Source organism: Notamacropus eugenii, chromosome 4 (assembly GCF_028372415.1).
Source record: "Notamacropus eugenii isolate mMacEug1 chromosome 4, mMacEug1.pri_v2, whole genome shotgun sequence".
Lineage (NCBI taxonomy): Eukaryota > Metazoa > Chordata > Mammalia > Diprotodontia > Macropodidae > Notamacropus > Notamacropus eugenii.
The window spans coordinates 360,514,057-360,537,467 of record NC_092875.1 but is presented as its reverse complement, the minus strand read 5'-3'; the positions used below and the strand labels follow the sequence as shown (position 1 = coordinate 360,537,467).

General features: G+C 35.3%; 1 protein-coding gene across 4 annotated transcripts in view; it reads left to right on the top strand.

Annotated features, from left to right (window-relative positions):
• CTNND2 (catenin delta 2) overlaps window positions 1-23,411 on the top strand; it is a 1,167,955-nt gene that overhangs the window by 1,007,983 nt on the left and 136,561 nt on the right. For all 4 annotated transcript variants that reach the window (XM_072605431.1, XM_072605432.1, XM_072605429.1 and 1 more), the window contains one exon: window positions 21,550-21,723. In XM_072605431.1, coding sequence (XP_072461532.1) covers window positions 21,550-21,723 — 174 coding nt within the window. The remainder of the gene's footprint in view (window positions 1-21,549; window positions 21,724-23,411) is intronic.

Below are 23,411 nucleotides of genomic sequence, written 5' to 3'. Positions count from 1 at the left end.
ATGGCTGAATGAGTTGTGATTTATAAATTTGATGTAATGCTATTGTGCTTTAAGAAATTTTGAAGAGGACGTTTCAGAGAAACTTAGGAAGACTTATATGAACTGTTGCTAAATAAAGTGAACAGAATCAGAGAGACAATATAGACAACAATATTGTAAAGAAAATTTTGAAAGACTTAGGAATACTAAATAATGTAATAATAAACCATGATTCTAAAGGACTGAAGATGAAACATACCACTTACCTCCTGCTAAAGAGGTGACTCAGTACAGAATAGGATGTGTGTGTGTGTGTGTATTCTTTTGGATATGGGATGTATGTACATGTATATGTATATATGTATGTGTGTATGTATGTGTGTGTATGTATGTATTCTTTTGGATATGGGATGTGTGTACATATATGTGCATATATGTATGTGTATATGTATGTATGTATTCTTTTGGACATGAGAAGTGCACAATTTTTTTTTGCTTGGCTATACACGTTTGTAACAGGTATCTTGCTTTTCTTTCATTCTCAGTTGGGGTCAAGGTGGGAGGGGAGAGAAAGTAGATTTTTGTTGATTGAAAACAAATAAAATTTAAAAAAGAAAAAGGTTGCTATAGTTAAAAAAAATCACCATTTCCTATATTGATGATTCTTTTCACACCTAATTGGGCTGGTCTTCTAATGACAGTTGTAAAATCTATCTTTGGACCTATACATAAAACATTTCCGGTTTGGTAGGGTCCAACAAATTTCGCCTTCCACCAGTATAGCCTTCAGGTATTCAGGATCATCTCCCAACCACCATAAGCACTTTAGTGGAAAGTAGAATTTCAGTGAAGTATTATTTCATATTTTGCTTTTAAATGACACCCATATTCTCTAGAGGGCTTGTTCACTTAAGATTAATCTGACCAAAATAATTTCATGGTTCCGTAAAACATCATTTTCTGTTATTGTAATTTATTGAATTTTAGTAAGCTTACCAGTTGTTCCTACCTTTCAGTTATTTCATTTCACTGAACATGTGCCTGATACTTACTATCCATCACTGACAAATGAACAGAAAAAAAACCCTCACCCCAGAGCGTCCAGATAATGCCAGTTCATTGATATCTCTGAGCTCAGCTCCCATAATCAATTCTATTTATCCATTCTCCTACCTAGCCCTTTCATTCTTATATTACCTTCAAATCAATTAATAAAACAATAAATTTATTGTCTACTATGTGCCAAGCACTGTGATAAGTGCTAGGGACACAAAAGGAAGCAGAAAGTAGTCCCTGCTCACTGGGAGCTAACATCTAATTCTGGAAACAACATGAACATAAATATATACAAAGGAAGCTATATATAGGATAAAGGAAATAATTTCAATAATTCTAGAATTAAGGGGGTCAGGAAAGGCTCCCAGTAAAAGATTAGATGATTTTGCCATCTTTATTTTTACCTAAGTCATTGATAACAATAATTGGTTTATTTCATACTTTTCTCTCCTTAAGTATAATTCTTGGTACTAATCCTGCCTGCCCCATGCTTTCCCCAAAATCTTTCTAAATAGGTTTAAGTAGTTTTAAAGTTATTATGTATTACAAAAGGCCATATAATTCCATGTTTGTGTTATTTTTCTGAGTTCCTATTAATGTTTAAGGTCTTTTGGGTTCCTGCAGTTTCATGCCACCATGGCATTAGGTTGGGCATTGCCAAGAGTAGCTTGGTATTAGTAAATGAAGAGTCAACTTGGGGGCCTTCTCTTCCTTTTCCTTTTCACTCTTATTAAACTGTGTTTTGTAACAGAAGGGATAAGATCCTGTGAATGTTGCAAAATTATCTGTTGTTGTTCTTGTGGTATCATTTTTCAGTTACGTTCACTCTTCATGACCTCATTTAGGGTTTTCTCGGCAGAGACACTGGAGTGGTTTGCCATTTCCTTCTCCACCTCACCTTATAGATGAAGAAACTGAGGCAAACATAGTTAGGTGACTTGCCCAGAGTCACATAACTAGTAAGTGTCCGAAGCCAGATTTGAATTCAGAAAAATGAGTCTTTCTGACTCCAGACCCTTCACTCTATCCACTTGGTCACCTAGTTATAACATACATAAAATCACTCCCAAGTGCTATCAGTAAGAATCTAAATAGTATTTCTACTTCGGAGCCTGAGGAAAACTAATTTTTAAAAATTAGTTTTGTGGTTTACATGGAGAATTTGATTGTCAAGATTGTCACCTGCTTCCTGTCATTCTGTGTTGAAAGACTCTCCTTCTACCTTGAAGCAAACCAAATAGAACATAATCCTACTGTGCTTCTGACAGTTTGTGGATCCCAAACATATGCCATAATAAGATCCCTCATTAAACCTATTCACCTAAGGGTAAGACACTTGATGAATCTCGATGATAAAATATATGCTTCTTACCATAACCATCGTCATTCAGACATTTAAATTTAACAGACAATCAACAGACATATGAGTGTCTTCCTGCTTATTGCAGAACCGTGCCATCTGTTTCAACAGGGTAATGTGACAATTTTCTTAGACAATATGTGCCAGTTTCTTTGTATGTAGAATTCACAATGAGGCCTCTACACTCAATTTAACATTTATAATGACCCAAAAAGGTTCATAGACATTGAGACATCCTCACTCTCTGTCACAGAAATTAAAGGAATGTTTTCTAATATGAATACTGTCTACCATCTATAGAGAACGAATATGTGCCAACAGGGTTGGCAAAATGAAAGAAATTCACTCTCCATATTCATCCGTGCATTAGTTGCAATCAAATCCCATTGCAGTATGCTTTCCCACAATGCTTTCTTTCACAAGACTCATTTTCAAAATTATTGAAACTATAATGTATTCTTCTAGATTATAATGATTATCCATTGCTGAAAGTTGTAGAAATTGTGGCATGAGTGTGCGGTGTGATTTCCTTAGAGAAAAGCTTATGGTTCCCACTGCTAGGTGGCAATGTAAAAGACTCAGGATCTAGTTGGAAATACAATTACACATAATAAACACTCAGTAAATATTTGTTGAATGAGTAAATAAATTAATCTTCAAGGCATTCAAACCATTAAAACAATATGAACTTTTGAAGTTGCCAGTAGAAATTCCAGATGTTCCTTGAAGTAAGAGTTTATAAAGAGTATCATTCTCTCTGCATGTAGTCATTGTGCCAATTCATTTGAAAGGTAGAATGAAACTTAGCATCTAATCAAGCAAATTATCCTTGAATTAATTAGAAGTACCTGTTGGGCTGCAACAGTTGTATTAGTATTAACATCTGATGGTTGAGTGTAACTTCATGGAGACACCAGTGCATTGCTAATAAGGCATTTGCAAGGCATCCATAGGCAAGGGTCCACCATTTATCTGTTCCTTTTACTTCTTTACTGCAGGGAAATGCTTAGCAAGACTAAATTCACTCTTAGCAACACCTGATATTTTGTGATGGTGCTAATGATGCCCAAATAATTATCACTCTTTGAGAGGAATTGTGAACTGACTCTTCAGTTCAAATAAAAGAAATGTTTATTTTTTTATGTTTATCAAGTAAGTAATTTTTAAAAAGGAAAATTTTCTAGCAGGAAAAGAATGGAAAAGCAAGGAAAGGACCTTAAATGAAATTAGATACCCTATTCCAGGTTATTCGGCCTAATCCAAACTCATATATTCTTAATTTAGAACCAATATGGAAGCCCTAAGATCCCATTATGGTTTTATAAGTCCATTGTAAAGATCTTCATAAGATGTATTAATAGAAGTAGAGTATATAAAACAAAGGAAGTCACAGTCTCATTGTACTCTGCCTGGAGTATCATGGTATGTTTAACTGAATGTATTACTTCCGCAGTTCTGTGATGGATCTGCATTTACATAACTTGATTTAAAGGACAGTTGTCAGGAAGCTTATCTGAGCTAGAACTATCACATAGCATCTTCCACGTACAAATGGACAGGCTTAAAGGATGTAGCAGACTACTAAGGATTCTATGAAGCATGTTGTTGAAGATTGAACAAGACTTGTTAGGTTTTTCATCAATCAATATGCCATTCTGTAACAGGAGTCAGTTTCATGACATCATTATATCTAAAGACTTTCTTTGATTACTTCCAGTGAGACTTGATCAGGACATAAAAGATAAACAAGGTCACATTCTGAATACTACTCTTTTAGCATATTCACCTCAATTCATTCTTGTTTTTTGTTTGTTTGATTGATTTGGTTTTGCCACAAGTGTTCATTTTTACTAGGAATTATGGAACTGCACCAAAGTGGATTTCTGCCATTCTAAAGCCACAGAAAGTCCAGAGTGCTGAGGGATAGGCATGGTATCACCATATGGATTGTTGGTGTTACTCAAATTGAAACTTGATTACAGTACAACCATTAGAAATATGTCCTATAGAGATTTTTACCAGATCGACAATGTCAAGAAAATACTCATTACATCCACTGCATGCAGCTCCCAAGTGGAATTACCTGCAGTTTATCCGTCCACTAGTAACAGTGATAGCCTTTCATAAGACTTCTCCCTTGCTGGTGTAAAGATTGGTGTTTTGGGGGGCGGGTTTTTAGCCACACAGAGTAAGCTGTATTTCAGAGGTGTAGTGTGATGATGATAGTGTTTTTCTTCTGTGTGAGTTTCTGTAGCTCTATACAGCAGCAATCTTGGAGTAGCATTATCCCAAGGTATTTTTGCCACAGTCAGTATCTATAAGGTTTTTTCTTTCTACATAACAAAAACTTTCAATACCTTTATGTGTATTGTGCCAAAATTCACCTTTCTGTAATTTTCACTTACTGGTCCTCATTACAGAATCATAAAATTAAATTAAAGCTAAATTAAAGTTGAATTGAGGGCCTCAGTTTCCTCATTTCTGTTGGCTTGGACTAGATCTGAGAACCATTCTAGAGAAGTTCAGAGAGGCCAACCACCAGATGGGCTGCAATATGATGATTTTTAAATCTTAACAACCTTCAAAGTCTTCCTACATAAGATGGAGAGAATATTTGCACAGGTTTTCAAAGCACTGAAGTAAGAGCTCCTTGGATTAGCCTTGATTTTTTTTAACTGATGTCACACTGTTAATGCAAATTAAATGCTATCAGCTGAAACCAGACTTTTTCACATTAACATGTCTCCTCCATCCAGAATTTCCAGCTTATTTTATTAAAATATTTACAAAAACATACCTTGCTGGATGAATTATCAGTGTTCCAGCCTATTGAGATCTATTTGCATTCTGATTCTCTCAACCTTTATCCTAGCTAGCCTCCCAACATTATAGGATCTTCAAATTTGACAAGAATGCCATCTTTCTTTTCATCTGAGTCACTGTCATTGATAATAATCTCTCCCATATTCTTTTGTCCATGCCTTGTATTGCTTTTTTTATTTATATCTTTTATTTTAATACCATCTTCATTTCACAGTTTAGCCTCCTTCCCTATGTGTATCCAGAGAGCCATATTCATTATTTTCCACACAAAAAAAATCAAAGTGGGGAAATATTCCATGAAACCAACACATAAGTCAAATTAAAATATGTATGTAGTATACCATACCATAACCCACTTGCATCTCCGAGGAAGGTAAGGACGAGCTTGGTCAGTATAACTTTACAATATTCAGTTTCTATTTTAATTCATTCTTTCATTTGCAGTTTTGAAGTTATGTATTTTGTTTTCCATTTTTTTCTTACTTTGCATCAGTTCATATTCTGTCTTGAGTCTGGTTTTTAAGTATTATTTATAACCCGTATTTCAGCATTCTCCCTCCTGTTGCATTTCTGTCTTGTTTTGAAGTCAGTTTGTAGGCAGAAAGGTCTGGACTTTGCTACCTTCATACCTCCTACTAGTTTCTAAACACTTCTCCAAATGCTTTCAAACTCATCTTACTCTAATATGTGAGACCTTATTCCCAATTTGATTCTGTCACCAAACGATAAGTAGTATCTTTGTTTTGTCCAAGAACTTTTTTCAGAATTACCAGCCATATTCATTTGTAGCAGGCTTCTATGTACATAGAGGGAGGGGAAAATTGAAAGAACAACATGCACATTTTTTTTTATCTGGCTGGCTAGACAGCGTGATATTCTAAAAGTCAAAAGCCCAAGTCTTAAATAGATGAGATTGCTTGCCAAGCCATCCCAGCATCTAAAGGGTGCTTTTAAATGTTTTAATACCTCTCATTGATTAAGTGACCACATTCCTTCTTCCTTAATGTGAAAACTGCTCCTTCTTAATGTGAGACACCTCCTCCAAGTCTTTATAGCATTTACTCATTAAACAGATCGAAATTAAATGGTTACCAGCCCAACTGCTCTGTCTCAGAATTTCTTCTAATTATTCTAAATTATTCTAAAACTAAGTAACAGTTTAAATCCCTTGAACTTTAATTTTTATTAAGTGCTCAAGACCTCTCCTTAAGTTACATTCTTGATGCCTTCAAGTTCATATCCCTTAATACCAATGCGGTAGTGGTATTTTTTTTTAAACAACTTTCCTTTTTTTTTTTTTTCATCTCTAGCTGCACTTTTTTCTTTACTGCTTAATATCATTTCCTCTCTAACCATCTGTTTATTTCAGCTGCCACTTCTTTCCCCTCGGCTGGTTTCAATATAGTCTCAATTTGCTTTCACCTCACCATATGCCAAGAGTTGTTGACTCTCAAGACATGATATTTCACGTCCTGGAAGCAACAAGTAATATGAGACTTAAAAGGTCATAGCTGCACATTTTGATGTACTGACTCTTCTCTACTGCTCACCATAAATGGATGTGATTTCATTCTGTTGTCCTTTCTTTTGCTGTAGAAAATGTTATGAGCAAATGGTGCACTCATTTCATATTTTCAGTGACCATATTATAAAGGTGTTGTAAAGTTTCACAACATCCTATTAATGTCTGTTAATTATTCAATAATTCATACTATGTTTCTTTTGCCACTGGACATTGTTCACAAAGGGTCAACAACGGTTATTTTAAGTAGAATGCCAAGAAAGACAATGCTGGCTCTGTGATAAAGCTAGCTTGACAAGTTGGCTGGAGCAGCCAACTGATGGCAGGGTATGTGGTCAAAGTCTCAAGGATCCTTGGGGGAAGTAGAAGCAAGAGTGCTAAGAATTCTAGGTGTGGGAGTAGGCTGAATGTAGTGGTCTGCCAGTCACTAATACTTGAGAAAGAGGCATAAATTAGGAGTACATCCACTGCTTAGGAACCTAGTTACCATTGTGTGCAACATTTCTGTATGCCGTAGGATATATATACTGCACAGAACTGACATCCAATCTTTTCTACTTACATTTTCCTTTTTTTAGTTATTTTTTCTAGATGTTACCAAAATGCTCTTATTTGCCTTAACAAAGTCCCTCTGCATTACCTTTACCATTGAACATCATCAGCAAAGCTGATACCTGAAGAAGACCAAGATAGGAGTTGAATCTATGGTTTCATTGGTATAAGAACTCCCAGGTGAAGAAACCCCATCTACTGATGCAGGCCAACACTTTTGCCACATGTTATCTTCAAGAGTTGCCTAGACCACTGATGGTGAACTCAAATAGGAATGGGGTCATAATCTTTACATAAGGATCTCTGCAGGTCATATTACCTACATTTTACTGCATTATCATTTATTTATTAAATATTTCTCAATTACATTTTAATCAGTTTCAGTCAATACTCTGGAGTATCGTGGCCTACACATTCCCCTGCTCCATGTTTGACAGCTCTGACCTAGACCACTTAGTGGTTAAGTGACTTGCCTGTTATCTCATAGCTAGTATGTCTGAGATGCCTTAACACTGCCATTGTTTTAAAAATTGTTTAATTCAGAAAGCTCATCTTGAAGCTGCATAAATTTAGGGTTCTAATATATCAACCACAAAACCCTTAATAACCTCTGCAAAGAAGGGGGGAGGGGACCAGGAGACAATGGAATGCCATATAAATATAGCTAATTGGCCATCAGCTTCATCATCTTTCTATACAGTGTCAGCACCAGCTGTAGACCATTTCATCTGAACAGCTCACAGGAGGATTCAGATGCGTGATTTACCCTTTTCTGCAAAATTCTTAAGACTTAACACAGAGGCTTATTTCTCTTCTGGCTTTTTACAATTATTTGGAGCTTTTAAATAAAAAAAAAAAACCCAAAACCTGGTAATGATAACAACACACTGTAAAGACAGAATCACTTAGTAGCAGGGCTCTCCAAACCAAACCAGGAAAGAGTGCTAGAAGGTTGTTTTTCTTTTTCCCTTTTCTTTTCCCTTTAATGTACTTAGTACCAGCTGCAGCCTAATTAAACTGAACACTGCACAGGAAAATATTCACTGACAATTTACTTACTCAGATCCATTTTCTGCATCTAAAATTTGTCCTTCTTTGCCAATACGTGACTTCACTTAGGCGGAAAAAGTAGCATTTTAAAGATAGGATGTTTCTATGTTGTTGTAACTACATGTCTTTGATCTTATGATCTCTCTTTCCTGTAAAACATTTTACTTAATCAAGATAATTATCAGAAAGTCTGGCTAGTTGGGATGTCTCCCAAAAAGCAGATTTCACCCTGCAAATGTGCTGCCTCCTAATTGGGACAGAAATCCATGTAACGGGGAAGACAGTCAGCTGGGTAAGGAGTGTTTTTCTATTTATGTGCTGAAGATACAATTCAGCAGTAAAAGTTCTGTACATAGAGCATAATGGTTCATACTATATCATTAGGGGTGACAAAAATGTGGAAAGGAAGAGAAGCTTATTCATAGCTTTTGATAAAATTCAAGTTCTAGTCTAGGGGCAGCTAGTAGTATGGGGAATACTAGATGTAAGTTCAAGCCCTGACTCAGTCACTTGCTGTGTGATCCTGGGCAAGTCATTTTACTTCCATCTGCTTCAGGTTCTTACTTGCCAGTGATGTTGTGAGAATAAAATAATATTTGTATTATTTGTACAAATAATATTTGTAAAGTGCTTTGCAAACCTTATTGCACTATGTAAATGTTAGCTATCCTTGTTTGTCTTATTTTTATTAATATTTCATCTCCCAAACCTAAAACAAAAAACTCTGCTGGTTAATACCATACCCTCCAAAATCATCTAGAAGGAGACTGAGAAAATGTGTAGGCTTCTTTTTTTTTTTTTTTAAGAAAAATATTATTTGTTATATGAGATGACTCTGGAAGTGGTAGAGAGAGAAATGCAGGGAGAAATTTGGTTATGTAAAAACAAATGTTATCAATAATAATTTATTTTAAAATAAAAAAAGATTATAGGCTTAATCTGAGCCAAGGAAGTTTTTCTCCCTTTTCTCTTAGGCATTTAGGAGTTTGGGGAGTGGTTAGTAGTTTTGAGTAATACAGTGATTCTCTACCAATTTAAAACCATAAACTGCAAGAATTCTTTGTAGCATGTCTTTAAATGTAACAAATTATTAAGGGACATTATCTGGGTTTCAGTACTGGTAAGCTACCCCTTCCTTCATTTCCAATAGACTCTTACATTGCCCCAAACTATTCATTCGAGACTCTAATGCCCTCTTCCCTTTCATCATATTACTACTGTACCACCACCACAGTTGCTTTATTGAAAACGGATGTTTGGAAGTGAGTTCCTTCATCTCCACTGCACTGTACTGCAAAACCTCTGCGCTTTCACTGAACCTCTCTTTTATTTCCTTTTCAGAGGATTAGGGGGAGCCTTTTCCATGTCAAAGCTAACAACCCTTGTCCCTGCACCCTTGATCTCATTCCTTCTGGGAACCTGTCCCAACAATAATTCCTTTTGACTCCTTCAACTTTAATCTTGCCCTTGGCTCCTTCACTGATGCTTACAGACTTATTCAGTCATTTCCCTATTTAAAAAACCTTTCATTTAATCTTGCCATCCTAAAGCTGTTATCCTCTGTCTCCCTCCCTTCTATCACTAAACTCCATGAAAGAAGAGTTGATCTTCGCTGTTTCCAATTCTTGTCCACCTAACTTTTTCAGCTTGGTCAAACTATTCTCTAAAAACCTTGTAATCATTAGATCTAGGGATTTCCCCCCTCAATCCTCATTCCCCTTGATTTTCCTTTTATTTCTGATACTATTGACCAAACTTTCTTCATAGATACCATTCTCCCCATTAGCTTTCATGACACTGATGATTCTTGGTGCTTCCCCTATTTCTCTGACTTCTTTTCAATTTACCTTGATAATCCATCCCTTAAATATGAGTATCTCCCAAGGCTCTTTTTTGGGCCTACCATTCTTTGCTCTAAAGTTTAGAGCAAATCTTTTTATTTATTTTTTTAATTAATTAATTTGTTTTCAGTTTTCTATAATCACTTCCACATATCTTAGGTTTTTTCCCCCTCTCTCCCATACCTTCCCCTCTCCCTCCCCGAGATGACGTGCAATCTTATATAGTTCTGCACATACATTCTTACTGAGTACATTTTCACCTTAGTCATGTTACGTAGAAGAATTAAAATGAATGAGAGAAACCATGAAAGCAAAACAAAACAAAACTAAACATAACACAAGAGAAAATGGTCTTCATCATTCTGCAATCCAATTCCATAGTTCTTTCTCTGGATGTGGAAGGCATTTTGCCTCAAGAGTCCCTTGGGAATGTTTTAGGTCTTTGCATTGCTATGAAGGGCTAAGTCTACCAGAAAAATTCTTCATGCACTGTGGTGTTGCTGTGTAGAAAGTTCTCCTGGTTCTGCTCCTTTCACTCAGCATCAGTTCATATACGTCCTTCCAGGCCTCTCTGAAGTCTTCCTGTTAATCATTTCTTATAGCTCAATAGTATTCCATTATACTCATATACCACAACTTGTTCAGCCATTCCCCAATTGATGGGCATCCCCTTGATTTCCAGTTCCTGGCCACCACAAAGAGAGCTGCTATAATTATTTTTGTATGTGTGGGACCCTTTCCCACTTTTGTGATCTTTGGGATACAGTCCTAGAAGCAATATTGCTGGGTCGAAGGGTATGGACATTTGGGTAGCCCTTTGGGCATATTCCAAATTGCTCTCCAGAATGATTGGATCAGTTCACAGCTCTACCAACATCAACTAGTGTTCCAACTCTCCTATATCTTCTCCAACATTTATCATCTTCCTATTCTGTCATGTTAGCCAATCTGATAGGTAACAGAGTAAATCCTTTTATTAAGGGGATTTTTTCCTTTGAAGTTTGGATTCATTCAAGGGCCACACTTGGGAACCTAGAATGCCACATGTGACCTTGAGGCCACAGGTTCCCCAACACTGCTCTAAACTGTTCTGCTTCATCATCTCAATTGCATTTTTATTCAGACTCTAAAATCTCTTTCCATCCTTAAGCTCTTTCCTGAATTTCGATCCTGCCTCTTCAGTGCCTGTTGAATATGTTCCAGCCCTCATTATTACTTAACTATATGATGTAATACCTTCAGAATTGTTGCCCTTTGTCACTCCAATTCTTGCCCTCTCCAATCCATCCTTCACTATGAAAATAATTTTCCTAATGCAAACATCTGATCCTGTCACCATGTTCTTAAATATTTGATTTTAATAATGTTATCTCATATTGAATGAATGCTTTTTTGAATCTCACATTCTACCCACCTCAAGTAATTTACAATCTAACCTGGAATGTTCTCTGTCCCAACCATAGACAACTTTAACCTCCTTAAGACTTACCTCAAGCTTCAAATCCTCCAAGAGGCAGTTTTTGCTCCTTCCCAGTTGCTTGTGCTATCCCCTCTAAAATTTCCTGGTATACACTCTGGATTTTTCTTATATGTTGTAATTTATATAGGTGGCTTCTCTGATTAGAATTAAAGCTCCTTGAGACCAGAGACTAGTTTCGTTTTGATTGTTTGGTTTTTGGTTTGGTGTTTTGTATCCACAGAACCATTTCAGTACTAGGCATATAGCTTACTGTTCATTAAAAAATGTATACTTTTTTTGTCTAATTGATTGATCCTTTTAGCTTTTTTGGATATTCATTCAATCATTTTTGAATATTCAGCTCCATTGCCCTGGAATTAAACCTCCCTTATGACAAAGAAAATGTAGTTAAACAAAACAAAAAACCCTGATTCAGTAACCCTATGTGATTTTGCCCTTTTAGTCTCTTGTGCTCTGCCAAGGAGAGAACAACACATCTCTATTTTATCTTTTAGATTGTTCAAGAAAAATTCAGGAATGTTCTACTATTTAGTTACTCTTAGCGAGCAGATTAAAACCCATCTGCACCTTCTTGTCTGATATAACTCTTATTCATATCCTCCCATAAATCCTCTACTGGGGGTCTACACAGAATTCCAGGGCCCTTCTCCCAGGTTTCTAAATGCCCAGTTCAGCCCATAGGCTATTATCCTTTGCTCCCACTATGTGGCCAAGCCAACCTCATTCCTGCTCTTACATCTCTTCGATGATATCTTTTATGTTAACAGTTATGAGCAGTTGTTCAGTTCTAATGATGCTACAGTATATTTCCATCCACCATACATATTTCCATGGTCCTTTGTGTGACCTGATATTTTTATTCCTTAGAAATTATGGTATTCTATGATTCCCATCCATATAGCTTCATCAGAAGTACATTAGTTTTAAAAAGTTAGATTTTTTATTGTTAAAAACTCAAAAAAATTTGAAGTGCTTTTCCAAAAGCAATCTAGTTTGCTGTTTTCCTCCTGTCCAATTATAAACCCTATTTCATTGTGCAAGTTGCAGTGTTGCTGTGCAAAATGTATTCAGTCAATGATTTTTGCATATAACTGAATATCTCACTCTGGAAAATAAGTATTTTTATTCACTTTGTTTTCCTGTGTGGGTAGTTATGTTATATTCTTTTAGGTGATTATGATTCTATTTAGGAATAGTTGTAATTTTCCAGGGTTTCATGCATTCAGGTCAAACAGAATATCTAGCAGACCTCAACATCTTTGGGGAATCTCTTTACCATTTTTAATGAATATTGGACATCTTTCACGATAGTGGCAAACACCTTTAGGGAGCCTATGTCTTGCTGCCTTATGACTCACTAACTAATAATCAGGGGATCATCAGACACAATTATCTCTCAGTTGTGCTTATTAAAGAACACTGTCTGATTTTAAAATGCTTCCCATGATACCTTGTTGGAGGAGAGATTTTAAGAAAGTATTTTGCTCTACCTACCTAACAAATGTTGGGGGACATTTTTAGAAAATAAAGCATAATGGATATTACATACTTTGCATCTTTTAATCAGTTTCATGACTATAAAGATGTGGTCTGATGTAGAATATGATTTGTGAAGCCCTTCTCTTTTCTCGTTATGCTTTCATCAAGGATGCCTTCTACATTTATGTAAATTATTTCCACAAATATTTTGTAGAAATGCAAAAATAAATGTATGGATCAATTCTTATTAAATTTTTGATCACTTTTTAATAAAATTGTAATGAAGTTCATGATTTTTCTAAGCATTTGGTTTCAGAAAGTTCCTGAATACCCTCAAAACTATATAACAATTAGTGTATGCTTGGTGTGATGGGTTAGTCTCTTGTCTTCCTAAGTGACCTTTCTCTTGCATCCAACACATTAGGACCTCTGATGTTAGAGTAATAATGTGGTGGTTCCACTGCTATTGATAATCAGGGGAAAATAGTGTATGCTATACAAATCTTGACATCTTCCCCCTGCCCCCTTTTTTCATCTGTTGTCATTCTAATTTTGCTCTTAAACACTCTTGGGATTATATCATCATGCTTCCTATAAACATTTCTCTTCTATTTCTTTCTCTCTTATAAGATAAAACTGTTCATAATCTTTTATCCACAATTCTCTGATCCTCCATAATATTTTATAAATGAGTTTATGCTGAAAATTATTTGTGGATTCATAAGATAACAGTTTTGGGGCTCAGGGATCCGTAAGAGATCCTTTGGCGCAAGATGTTCCCTTCGAGATAATATCTCACCATTTTTCAAGGACATAAAGTATATCCTGACCGAGTTGGTTTCTAAACTCTTTTGGCCTCTGTGCTCTAGTCATCCTACCTTGTTTAAGTTGCTGTAAGAAATGATGATGTTCTTGTCCTTTTTTAAATCCATTTCCTCAGTTTTTATGTCAATAGCTCCTTTAAATAAGTTAGGTTAGAGCTGTATACATGTATTATAGATATATACACACATACGTAAAAACCTTGTTTAAACTGTAAATCTTAGGCCTTTCTTATTTCTTGATCCTGAACCATATTGTCCAACATATTTTCATTGTCCTCGTCTATGCCTACCAGTGCATTAAAAGCTACCAAGTATTTAAGTATATGTTGATCTATTTAGGGGTTGAGTGTGTCTTATTGAGATATTAATGGATTTTCTCTACCTCTTCACCTACAAACTACTCCATTTGGCCTTTAAAGTTCTTTATAATTTGGTTCATTCCAACATTTCTGGTTTTCTTATACATTGCACATATTCATGGCTTCTTAAACTTTTTCCACTCGAGAACCCTTCAGTGCTTCTTTTATTTTTTCATTCATTGCTTCTTAAACTGAGTCACAATCCGATCAGAAGCTGTTACGTGCTGGCTAAATGCTGTCCTTCACACATCATGATGCTCCTTCTTCCTTCCTCTGCCTTGTATACTGGCTGTTTCCCATGGTAGTCTTTGCTTCCTCTGATCCTTAGTTATCTAAAAGATTCAACTCAGGTACCAACCTCTGCAGGCTTTCCTGCTTCTCCCCCAGGTGCTAATGGCTTCCTCTCTAAAGAAAGAAATCTGCATCCACTTTGTATCTTGTATGTATAAATGTATTTCCAATGTAAACTCCTTGAGGACAAGGGCTCACGTGCTTTTATCTTTAAATCCTGGTACTTGCCACATGGAATGGCTCTGAGCAGGTATTTAATAAAGGCTCTTTCAATGACAATAATCTTCCTAGTGGTCATTTTGTTTATGTTTGTCCAGAGTACAATAAGGTGAGATGACTGAATATCCCATGAAATAATGCTTCATGCCTTTGGAATAATGATGTAATCAAGTCTTTAATGGTTCTTTCTAGGATAACCTCAGATCCACCTTTCCATTTAGCAACCACATCCTCAAATCTCTCGTTTCATTTATAATGAGAATAACAATGTTATTTGTTATGTCTCCTTCTTCTTAACAAGGATCTCATAGTTAGAAGGTCAGCCATTAAATTAATGATATATAGATCATCTAGAAATTGTGAAATTTTAACATCCTTTTTTTTGTTTTGCCACCATTATCTTTAGAAAGTAGAAAGGATCTCACAGGATGAAGACCATGTTATGTTTTGTTTTATTTTCTTTTTTTACCCTGGTTTATATGATCAAAATTTTTATTCCCTTACTATTGTAACCTGGTTAGAACTTGGACAAAAAGGATGTGATCTAGACTGTAGTAGAAGCCTTTAAAACATACGAGAAGCTATCCTAAGTTGCATTCTGCTGACTTAGAGAATTTAGCCACAATGTGGAATCACAAAAGCATTTTTGTATGTTGTTGAAAATTTGTGGTATCAATATAAATGCGTTGTTAGAATGGTATAAACTGAACTATCCATAGACTCTTTGAAGTTTGTTTCATCCTAAAGAAAAGATTGGAGAAGGATAGCACATCACATACTGAGCTTTTCTTTTTAGCTTTCTGACATTATTATATTGTCCAATTTTTATCCTGAACTTAATAGCTTTCTCTATAAAGGACATTCTGGTGCCCTCTCCTTAAAGCCACCAGGATAAAAAAAAAATCTGTTAATAGATTTTAAGCCCTGGGAAAAATTTAAAAAAAATCTTAAAATCTGTTGTTAAATGTAGGTCCAAAAAAAAGCTTTTGTCACCTTCTTATTGAAAACATTTCCTCACTTGGGTTCTTTTCCTGAAAACCTAGCATTTTCTATGCAGGAGCAAACAGTTGTTCTTTTCTAATACTAAATTTGAACTCTTTGACCATCAATGAGTGATGTATTTCACATTTTGAAAATCTCCCAGAATACTGTCAATTCGCTCTGTGCCATCCTGTCCTTGCTATCATATACCAAATACCAAAGAATGAAACCTTCTCTACAGAGGCAAGAAATTGTACCTTTTTTCATAAGAGAACATTTCTAAAATAACAGTTATTTCTAAAATAGCAAAAGATTCCTGATTGATAAAGAAACCTTTTCATCAAATAGTATCACTCTGCTGGATTGTATTTCAATATTCTAGGTAAATAGTTATAAGTCTGGCATCTTCTTAAATTGGTATTCCTTTTCCTAAAAGGAGTTTTTATAGCATTAAAGCCATAACATCTATTATTTTTCTGTTTTCTTGTGATTGACTTAGGACTATGATTATATTTAAGGGTGCAAGAAGATATTATTATTGGTTCACTGACTGTCAGGTGACACCTATGGACCTCTTCTCAGAATAATGTTTTTGATTTAAAAGATACATAGTATTACAAAAGAAACCAACATTTTGAAATACAGTTACCAAAATGCTAAAAGTTTTGATGGCACACCCTCCCACCATGGTCTTTCAATGGAGGTTAGAAACATCTCTTCTGACCGCATTCTCTCATTTTGTAGACAAAGTGCTGCAAAATCATACAGTTTATGTGACTTGTTCCTGACTCAAACAGTGAGTGACAGAATCATTTTATGAAGAGTTCAAGGCTATTTATTACCCTAGTTATTTATACCTATTTTCTTTGTTTCTTTGCATTATTTAGGCTCTGAATCTTTGGGCTTGGGGGGGGGATCTTGGATGATTCTTGGAATTAGGATACTTTCATCCTATATATATGTATATTTCAATGCCTCTCTTCTCTGATAAGTCTTTACCAGTAACATGGATTGAGAGCTTGACCTTCAAGGGCTTTGAACCACAGCCAGTATTTTCAATCTTGTAAAATATATCATTGTATAATAAAAATATTTATTGTTTATGATAGTCGTGAGTTTGAAGTGATAAAAAATTATTAATCTTTTTTACAACTTGTACAGTCATAGGTAATAAGGAGGGAAAGAAGGAAACAAGCACATATTAAGTGCCTAATAAAGCAATATTATTACAGATATTATCTCATTTGATCTTCACAACAATCCTGGAAGGTAGGTGCCATTAATACCCCTGTTTTACAGATAAGGAAATTGAAATAGACGGAGGTGAAGCAACTTATCCAAAGCAACAAAACTAATAAGTGTCTAAACCTAGATTCGAGTTCAGATCTCGCTCATTTCAGGGTTGGTGCCACCTACCCCATTTTCCCAGGGGCAGAGTTAACTTTATTCTGGAACAGAGAAGGGCAACCTTTGACCTCCAGGCCATATGTGGCTTTGTGGGTCCTTGGGTGTCACCTTTTGACTGAATCCAAGTTTTACAGAACAAATCCTTTTATTAAGGGTATTTGGTCTATGAAGTTTGAATTCAGTCAAAAGGCCTCACTTGAGGACCTGGAGGGTCACATGTGGCCTCAAGGTCACAGGTTCCCCACCCCTGCTCTAGAACCTCTCCCTGATTTGGCAGCATTGTCAGTCTTCTCCTACGATAACTTCAGGATAAGATTACTATGGCGGCACTAATATTAACTAATGTCAAAAGAAAGTTATCTTAGTCATTTACCTGTTATTAAAAATATTAGCATCATACTTAATATTATAAAAAAAGAGTGAATGAACTCTTACTTACAAAGTTATAGTTGGTGTTTTTCATGATAGAGGTGCCATGAAAGGCCAGTATATGTAAAAGTTCCTTTTGAGTATCTGAACGGTACCTTTTAAAAATGGTATTGGTAATTTTTGTTAGTATATCAACTTCATTTCTAAGTATGACCTACCACCCTCCTCTTGACAGCAAGTAAGACAGTTTAAAAAGAAAGAAAAATAAATTCAGCAAAAATAATACATTATACAATAATATCTACAGTGTTCCACACCCATAGTCCCCCACCTTAGAGAAAAGGGAGAGAAGTGCAATGTCTCATCTCTTCTTCAGGGCTAAGCTTGGTAACTACAATTAATACATGATAATTATACATCACTACAGGGGTTTTGTTTCCTCTTACTGTTGTGTCATTGTCTACAGCATTTTCATGGCCCTGCTTACTTACCTGTGCATCAATTCATTCTCTGAGTTATTTTTAAGAATAGTATTTTCAAGAACCTATAAAAGAAAATGGGAACTCATATTTGGAGCCCTGTCACAATTTTTCCATGTCTTTTTTGTAAGATTATCCAGAAGCAATAGTGTTGGAAATATTTATAAAATATTTAATTAATTCATTTTATAACTTATTTATTAAAATTAAAAACAGTATGAAAATTTTTAAGTTAAGGAAAGAGAGCAGCCCCAAAATGTATTACTTTATTTTCACCATAATCCCATTTTTCTTCCTTCAATTTTACGTATTTGGATCTTTGCCTGATTTTGGAACTTGAGCATAAGGTTACCCTATTCAGCAGAAATATCTTAGGAACCACTCAGGGAATCCATTCAAAAGGTTTTGCTGATACTGCCAAGGATTGGTGTTTGGAGAGAAGCAAGTTCTCACCCCAACACTTCATTTTGCTTATAAAGTCTCCTCTCATAATTTGGGAAAGCTTTTATTTTTTTTTAATCTTATTTTCTCACATCTAGTTTTAGAGAATTTGTTACTAAAAAAGGCTTAAGATTCATTCTACTTAAGATTCCTTTTGCATCAAACTTGTCTACCTGTGGCAATGCTTGTGAATCTAAAACAAATGGCCCACCGTCTGGGTTATTAGATATATAAAATATGGCCATCCTAATGAAGGTGCAATTTAGATGTTACTGCTCTTATAATATCTGATAAGTTTCTGTTATGAGAAAAAATAATCATACAATCATTTTTCTCAAAAGAATCTCCTTGCCAAATGGAATTCTTGATTCTTCCTGAAAGTTTTCATGTACAGTATAACGATTTTACTAACCTCATTATTTCCTTTCACTCTTAAATGAATCAATCTGAAAAAGTCCTTACAGCATTTTATAATGATTGAGATTCACAGTATTTGTTACTTATGGAAATGTGTTTTGATGAACATTTGAGGGCTTTGCCCTGATTAACTTAGCAAAAACTTGAATAAAGGATCCACATTACAGGCAGGTAATCATTTCTTTTTCTTCAATACTAACATGCCACAGTATGATAACAGCTCTAAAATAGAAAAAAAACTACCTTTGAACTACGTCTGTAGTTACCATCAAAGATTATCCTTATTCATGTCAGATGTCCTTTTTATTTCCTTGTGATTCTCTCAATAACCATTAAGAAAGGATTCAATAAAGAATGTTTATGTAAGAGCTAAGTGGGACATATCCTACGACAGCAGAAAAATTGTACACGGATTTAACCATTCAACACATTTTATAGCAAAGCAGCTAGAAAAAGAAGAGGACAAGATCCAGCCAAGAATGACAACTCTGGCATAGTGGAGAATTCTGGCCTTGGAGTCAGGAAGACCCACATTAAATTCCTACCTCAGATACCAGTTTTGTGAACTTGGGAATTTCACTTAATCTATACTTCAGTTTTTTCATCTATAAAACAATTGGCCTCTATGATTCCCTCATAGCTCTAGTTCTATGAACTTGTAAAGTTAATACAACTTTTTTCACCTATGCCAATATTCTAGTTATACAATTTCTATAGTATATGTCATTTCTGACTCAGTGGGACCCCATTTGGGTTTTCTTGGCAAAGCTGCTGGAGTGGTTTTCCATTTCCTTCTCCAGCTCATTTTATAGATGAGGAAACTGAGGAAAACAGGGTTAAGTGACTCTTCCAGGGTCACACAGCTAGCATCTGAGACCAGATTTGAACTCAGAAAGATGTCTTCCTGACTCCAAGCTCAACACTCCATCCACTCCTCCACCTCGTCCCCATGTGATGTTATAACACAGAATCTATCAAAAGTACTTTTTGTGTTAGAGGACATTCTCATCTATGCTGTCTTCCCATTCCTACAAAATGCAATTAATCACAAAAGGATTCGATCATGTGCCAGTATGGACTTTTTATCAAGAGCAAATAAGCATCACTGTCCATACCAAGTGAAAGGCTGCATAATCATCACATCCTATCTTATATCAAAAGGCAGTCATGAAAAATTATAGGTAACTATGCTTCTTCCAAAAGATGATAAATTAGACACAGAAGGGATTAAAAATATTTATTTTGCTTTCTCCATTGCACTAGGAGATGGGTTTAATACCATTGAGCTTCTTTCCTTTGAGCAGCCAATTTTACTACTGCCTCGTGGAAGCTGATAATGCCACCGAGTGATGCTGCCCTCCCCTTGATGTTCCTATCTGTCCAAATGTAATGAATCCTGTATCAGAGCTGTCATTCTCAAATAATGAAACCGATACACTCTTACAGGGCCAGTTCACTTTCTATTTGTACTTTTTTTTAACGTTTGGCTTGAAAAAGATAAAGGTCTGTTAGTTCAAATGAAACATAGTACACAGGTACAAAATCAACTTTGTATGGCCTGACCATGGACTATTATTGAGAAGAAACTCTTTCCTTACAGTTGCCTTGTTATAATGCTGAATTTGATTGGCAATGTTTTTTTTTTAATTAACTCTAATGGAAAAATAGACATTTCCTTGATGTTAAGACTGAGATTAATATAAAAGATTAAGTTTTATTATAATCTAAAGAAAAGCAAATTCTTTAATTAATATGCTAGTCTTTTGCCTATTCAAGAAAAATGATGAAATACTTGATATTCCATATGACAGTAAAAGACTTTTTTCTCTCTTTAATAATTAGCATATATTAACATTTCAACTTCTACTTAATAATAAGACAATATTTGTCCAAATGTTCTTATAAATAAAATTCTCAGAATTAAGGATTTTTTTCAATCAGTTATATATTGAATTATTAGTAGACATGTTTTGGTAGGTAATCTCTGATGTCCTTTCAAAGGTAAAATTTAGAGACTACATAATAAAGATGTCTTTAGGGTGTTTTATTAACTCTAACTGAGTAATTTTTAAAATATACACTTTAACAAACTCAGGGCAAACAGCTTGTAATTGTTTTATTCTGACCTAATCAAAATGGTGACATGATTATTTTGTCCTTCCTAGAAACATAAATGAGACCATCGATTTTTCTAAGTAAATCACTCTGTTAGTAGAAATACTACTTGTCTTTCATTCTTGTTAGGCTAGGTCCTTTGAATTTTTTAAATCCAATAAAAGCTACATGAGAGAAAATAAGGGGTAGGGTCACCCTAACTCTGTAAGTTGCTTCACGATAAGTTTTCAGTGTTATGCATGGAGCTACAGCAAACGTCTCTGATTGATTCAGTCATTCTGTAGTTTGCTTCTTTGCTTGACATAAGCTCTAAAACAAATTATTTTTGTTAACTTAAAACTCATCTCTTGTATCAAATTATGTCTGAAAGATGTAGACATCTGATTGCTGATGATATTAATCTCTTGGAAGCACAGTACATAATATTGGACACCTAGTCCATCTGCTAAAGAAGTATCAAGGAAATTTTGTAATGGATGTTTTGCATCATATTTTTCTTTCACAGTGGGATGGAGTAGGACCTCTGCCTGACTGTGCAGAACCACCAAAAGGAATCCAGATGCTGTGGCACCCTTCAATAGTCAAACCCTACCTCACACTTCTTTCCGAGTGCTCAAACCCGGACACTCTAGAAGGTGCAGCAGGTGCCCTGCAGAATTTGGCTGCAGGTAGCTGGAAGGTATGACCTATTACTCATAAGAAAATGTCTGAATTTGTAACTAATACTTAGGGAAAAAATGAAGATCTAGATATGGAAAATGTAGTAAAAATTCTACCAAATTAACATCATATATTCATTTTAAATAACTATTTTGAAAGACCAATTGAACTTAATTTTTAAACTCAAGCAAATTTATATTAAGTATTTCTCTTAAGAATCCATTAAATTAAGGGAGGGAGGGAAAGAATTTTGATCTCAAAATTTTTTTAAATGTTAAAAATTGTTTTAGCATATAATTGGGGAAAATATTATATAAACACATGTTTAAAAGGAACTATTACATTTTTTCAGAGATACTGGAAGATAGCTAGTATATGAGAAGTAGTCACAGTATATTTAAATATAGTGACAGAAAAATGATGCGATTTGCTTTACATTCATTTTTGTAATTATACTACACCATAACTTCATAGCATTTTTGAAATATTGTTCATTATTGTCAAAGGATATATGCACTTGAATATACAACTTTATGGTTTGCTAAGTCCTCTTGCATGCATTATCTCATTTGTCCTTTGCTATAATGCTTTGATGTAGGTATTACAGATTTTATTAAATCTCAATTTACAGGTGAGAAAACTGAGGCGCAGAGGAGTGAGTAATTTTTCCAGGGTCTCCTGGCTTATGAGAGTCAAATGCTAGATCTGAACGTAGGCATTTCCTGACTCTGTGCCTAACTCTGTTAGCAGTGAGCCTGTATTTGGTCTTACCCCCATTGTGTCTTTTCCAGAAGGAAATGAATATAGCTTGTTTTAAAATAATGACAGATGGAAGGTCAAGTCAATAACAGACACTTACTACGTGCCAGTCACTATGCTAAGCGTCAGAGAGTTTACATTCTAATGAGAAAAGACAGTATGCTAAAGGAGAGTTTAAAGCTAGTGAGGCAGAGGTAGTAAAGAAATGACATTGCAGGTCACCCATACTGACAAGACAAAGTCAGCGAGAAGAAGAAGCAGAATGAAACCGTTCACTGAATTTCAGACCCCAGCAGCCATTTAATCCAATTCTTACTTTATATGTCTAACAAGTAGCCCCCCTCTATGATATATCTGAAGACCCCCCACAATGAGGAAGACCCTATGATTTTCTGTGGCAATCCATTCTCCTTTGGGGTTGTTAGCATTTTTTTTTTCTGACATCAAACTTAAATTCACCTCTTTCCAACTTTTACTCATCTGTCAGTGCTACCCTCAAGGGTCAAACAGAACAGATCTAATCCATCTTCCACTTGACAGCCTTCAAATACATGCAAACAGCTACCACATTCCCCCTGAGTCTTCTGTTCTCCGTGCTAAATATCTCTAGTTCCTTCAACTAGTTCTTTAATTTATATGGCATAAACTTGAAGCACTTCACCATAATGGTTCCCTTTCTCTGGATCATCTCCAGCTTATCAGGCAATATTGACAAAATGTGGAGCCCCAGAGAGAGCCCAGTGCTTCAGATGTGGTCTGAGTGGAGCAGAAAACAGCAAAATTGTCAGCTCCTTTTTCCTGGATTTGTTTTAATATAGCCTAAGATCACGTTAGTTTTCTTGGCTATCTTATCACGCTGTTGTCTCATACTGAGCTTTCAGTGTACTAAATCTCCGGGGTCTTTTCCAGAGTAATCATTACCTAATGAGATCTCCTCATCCTCTCCTT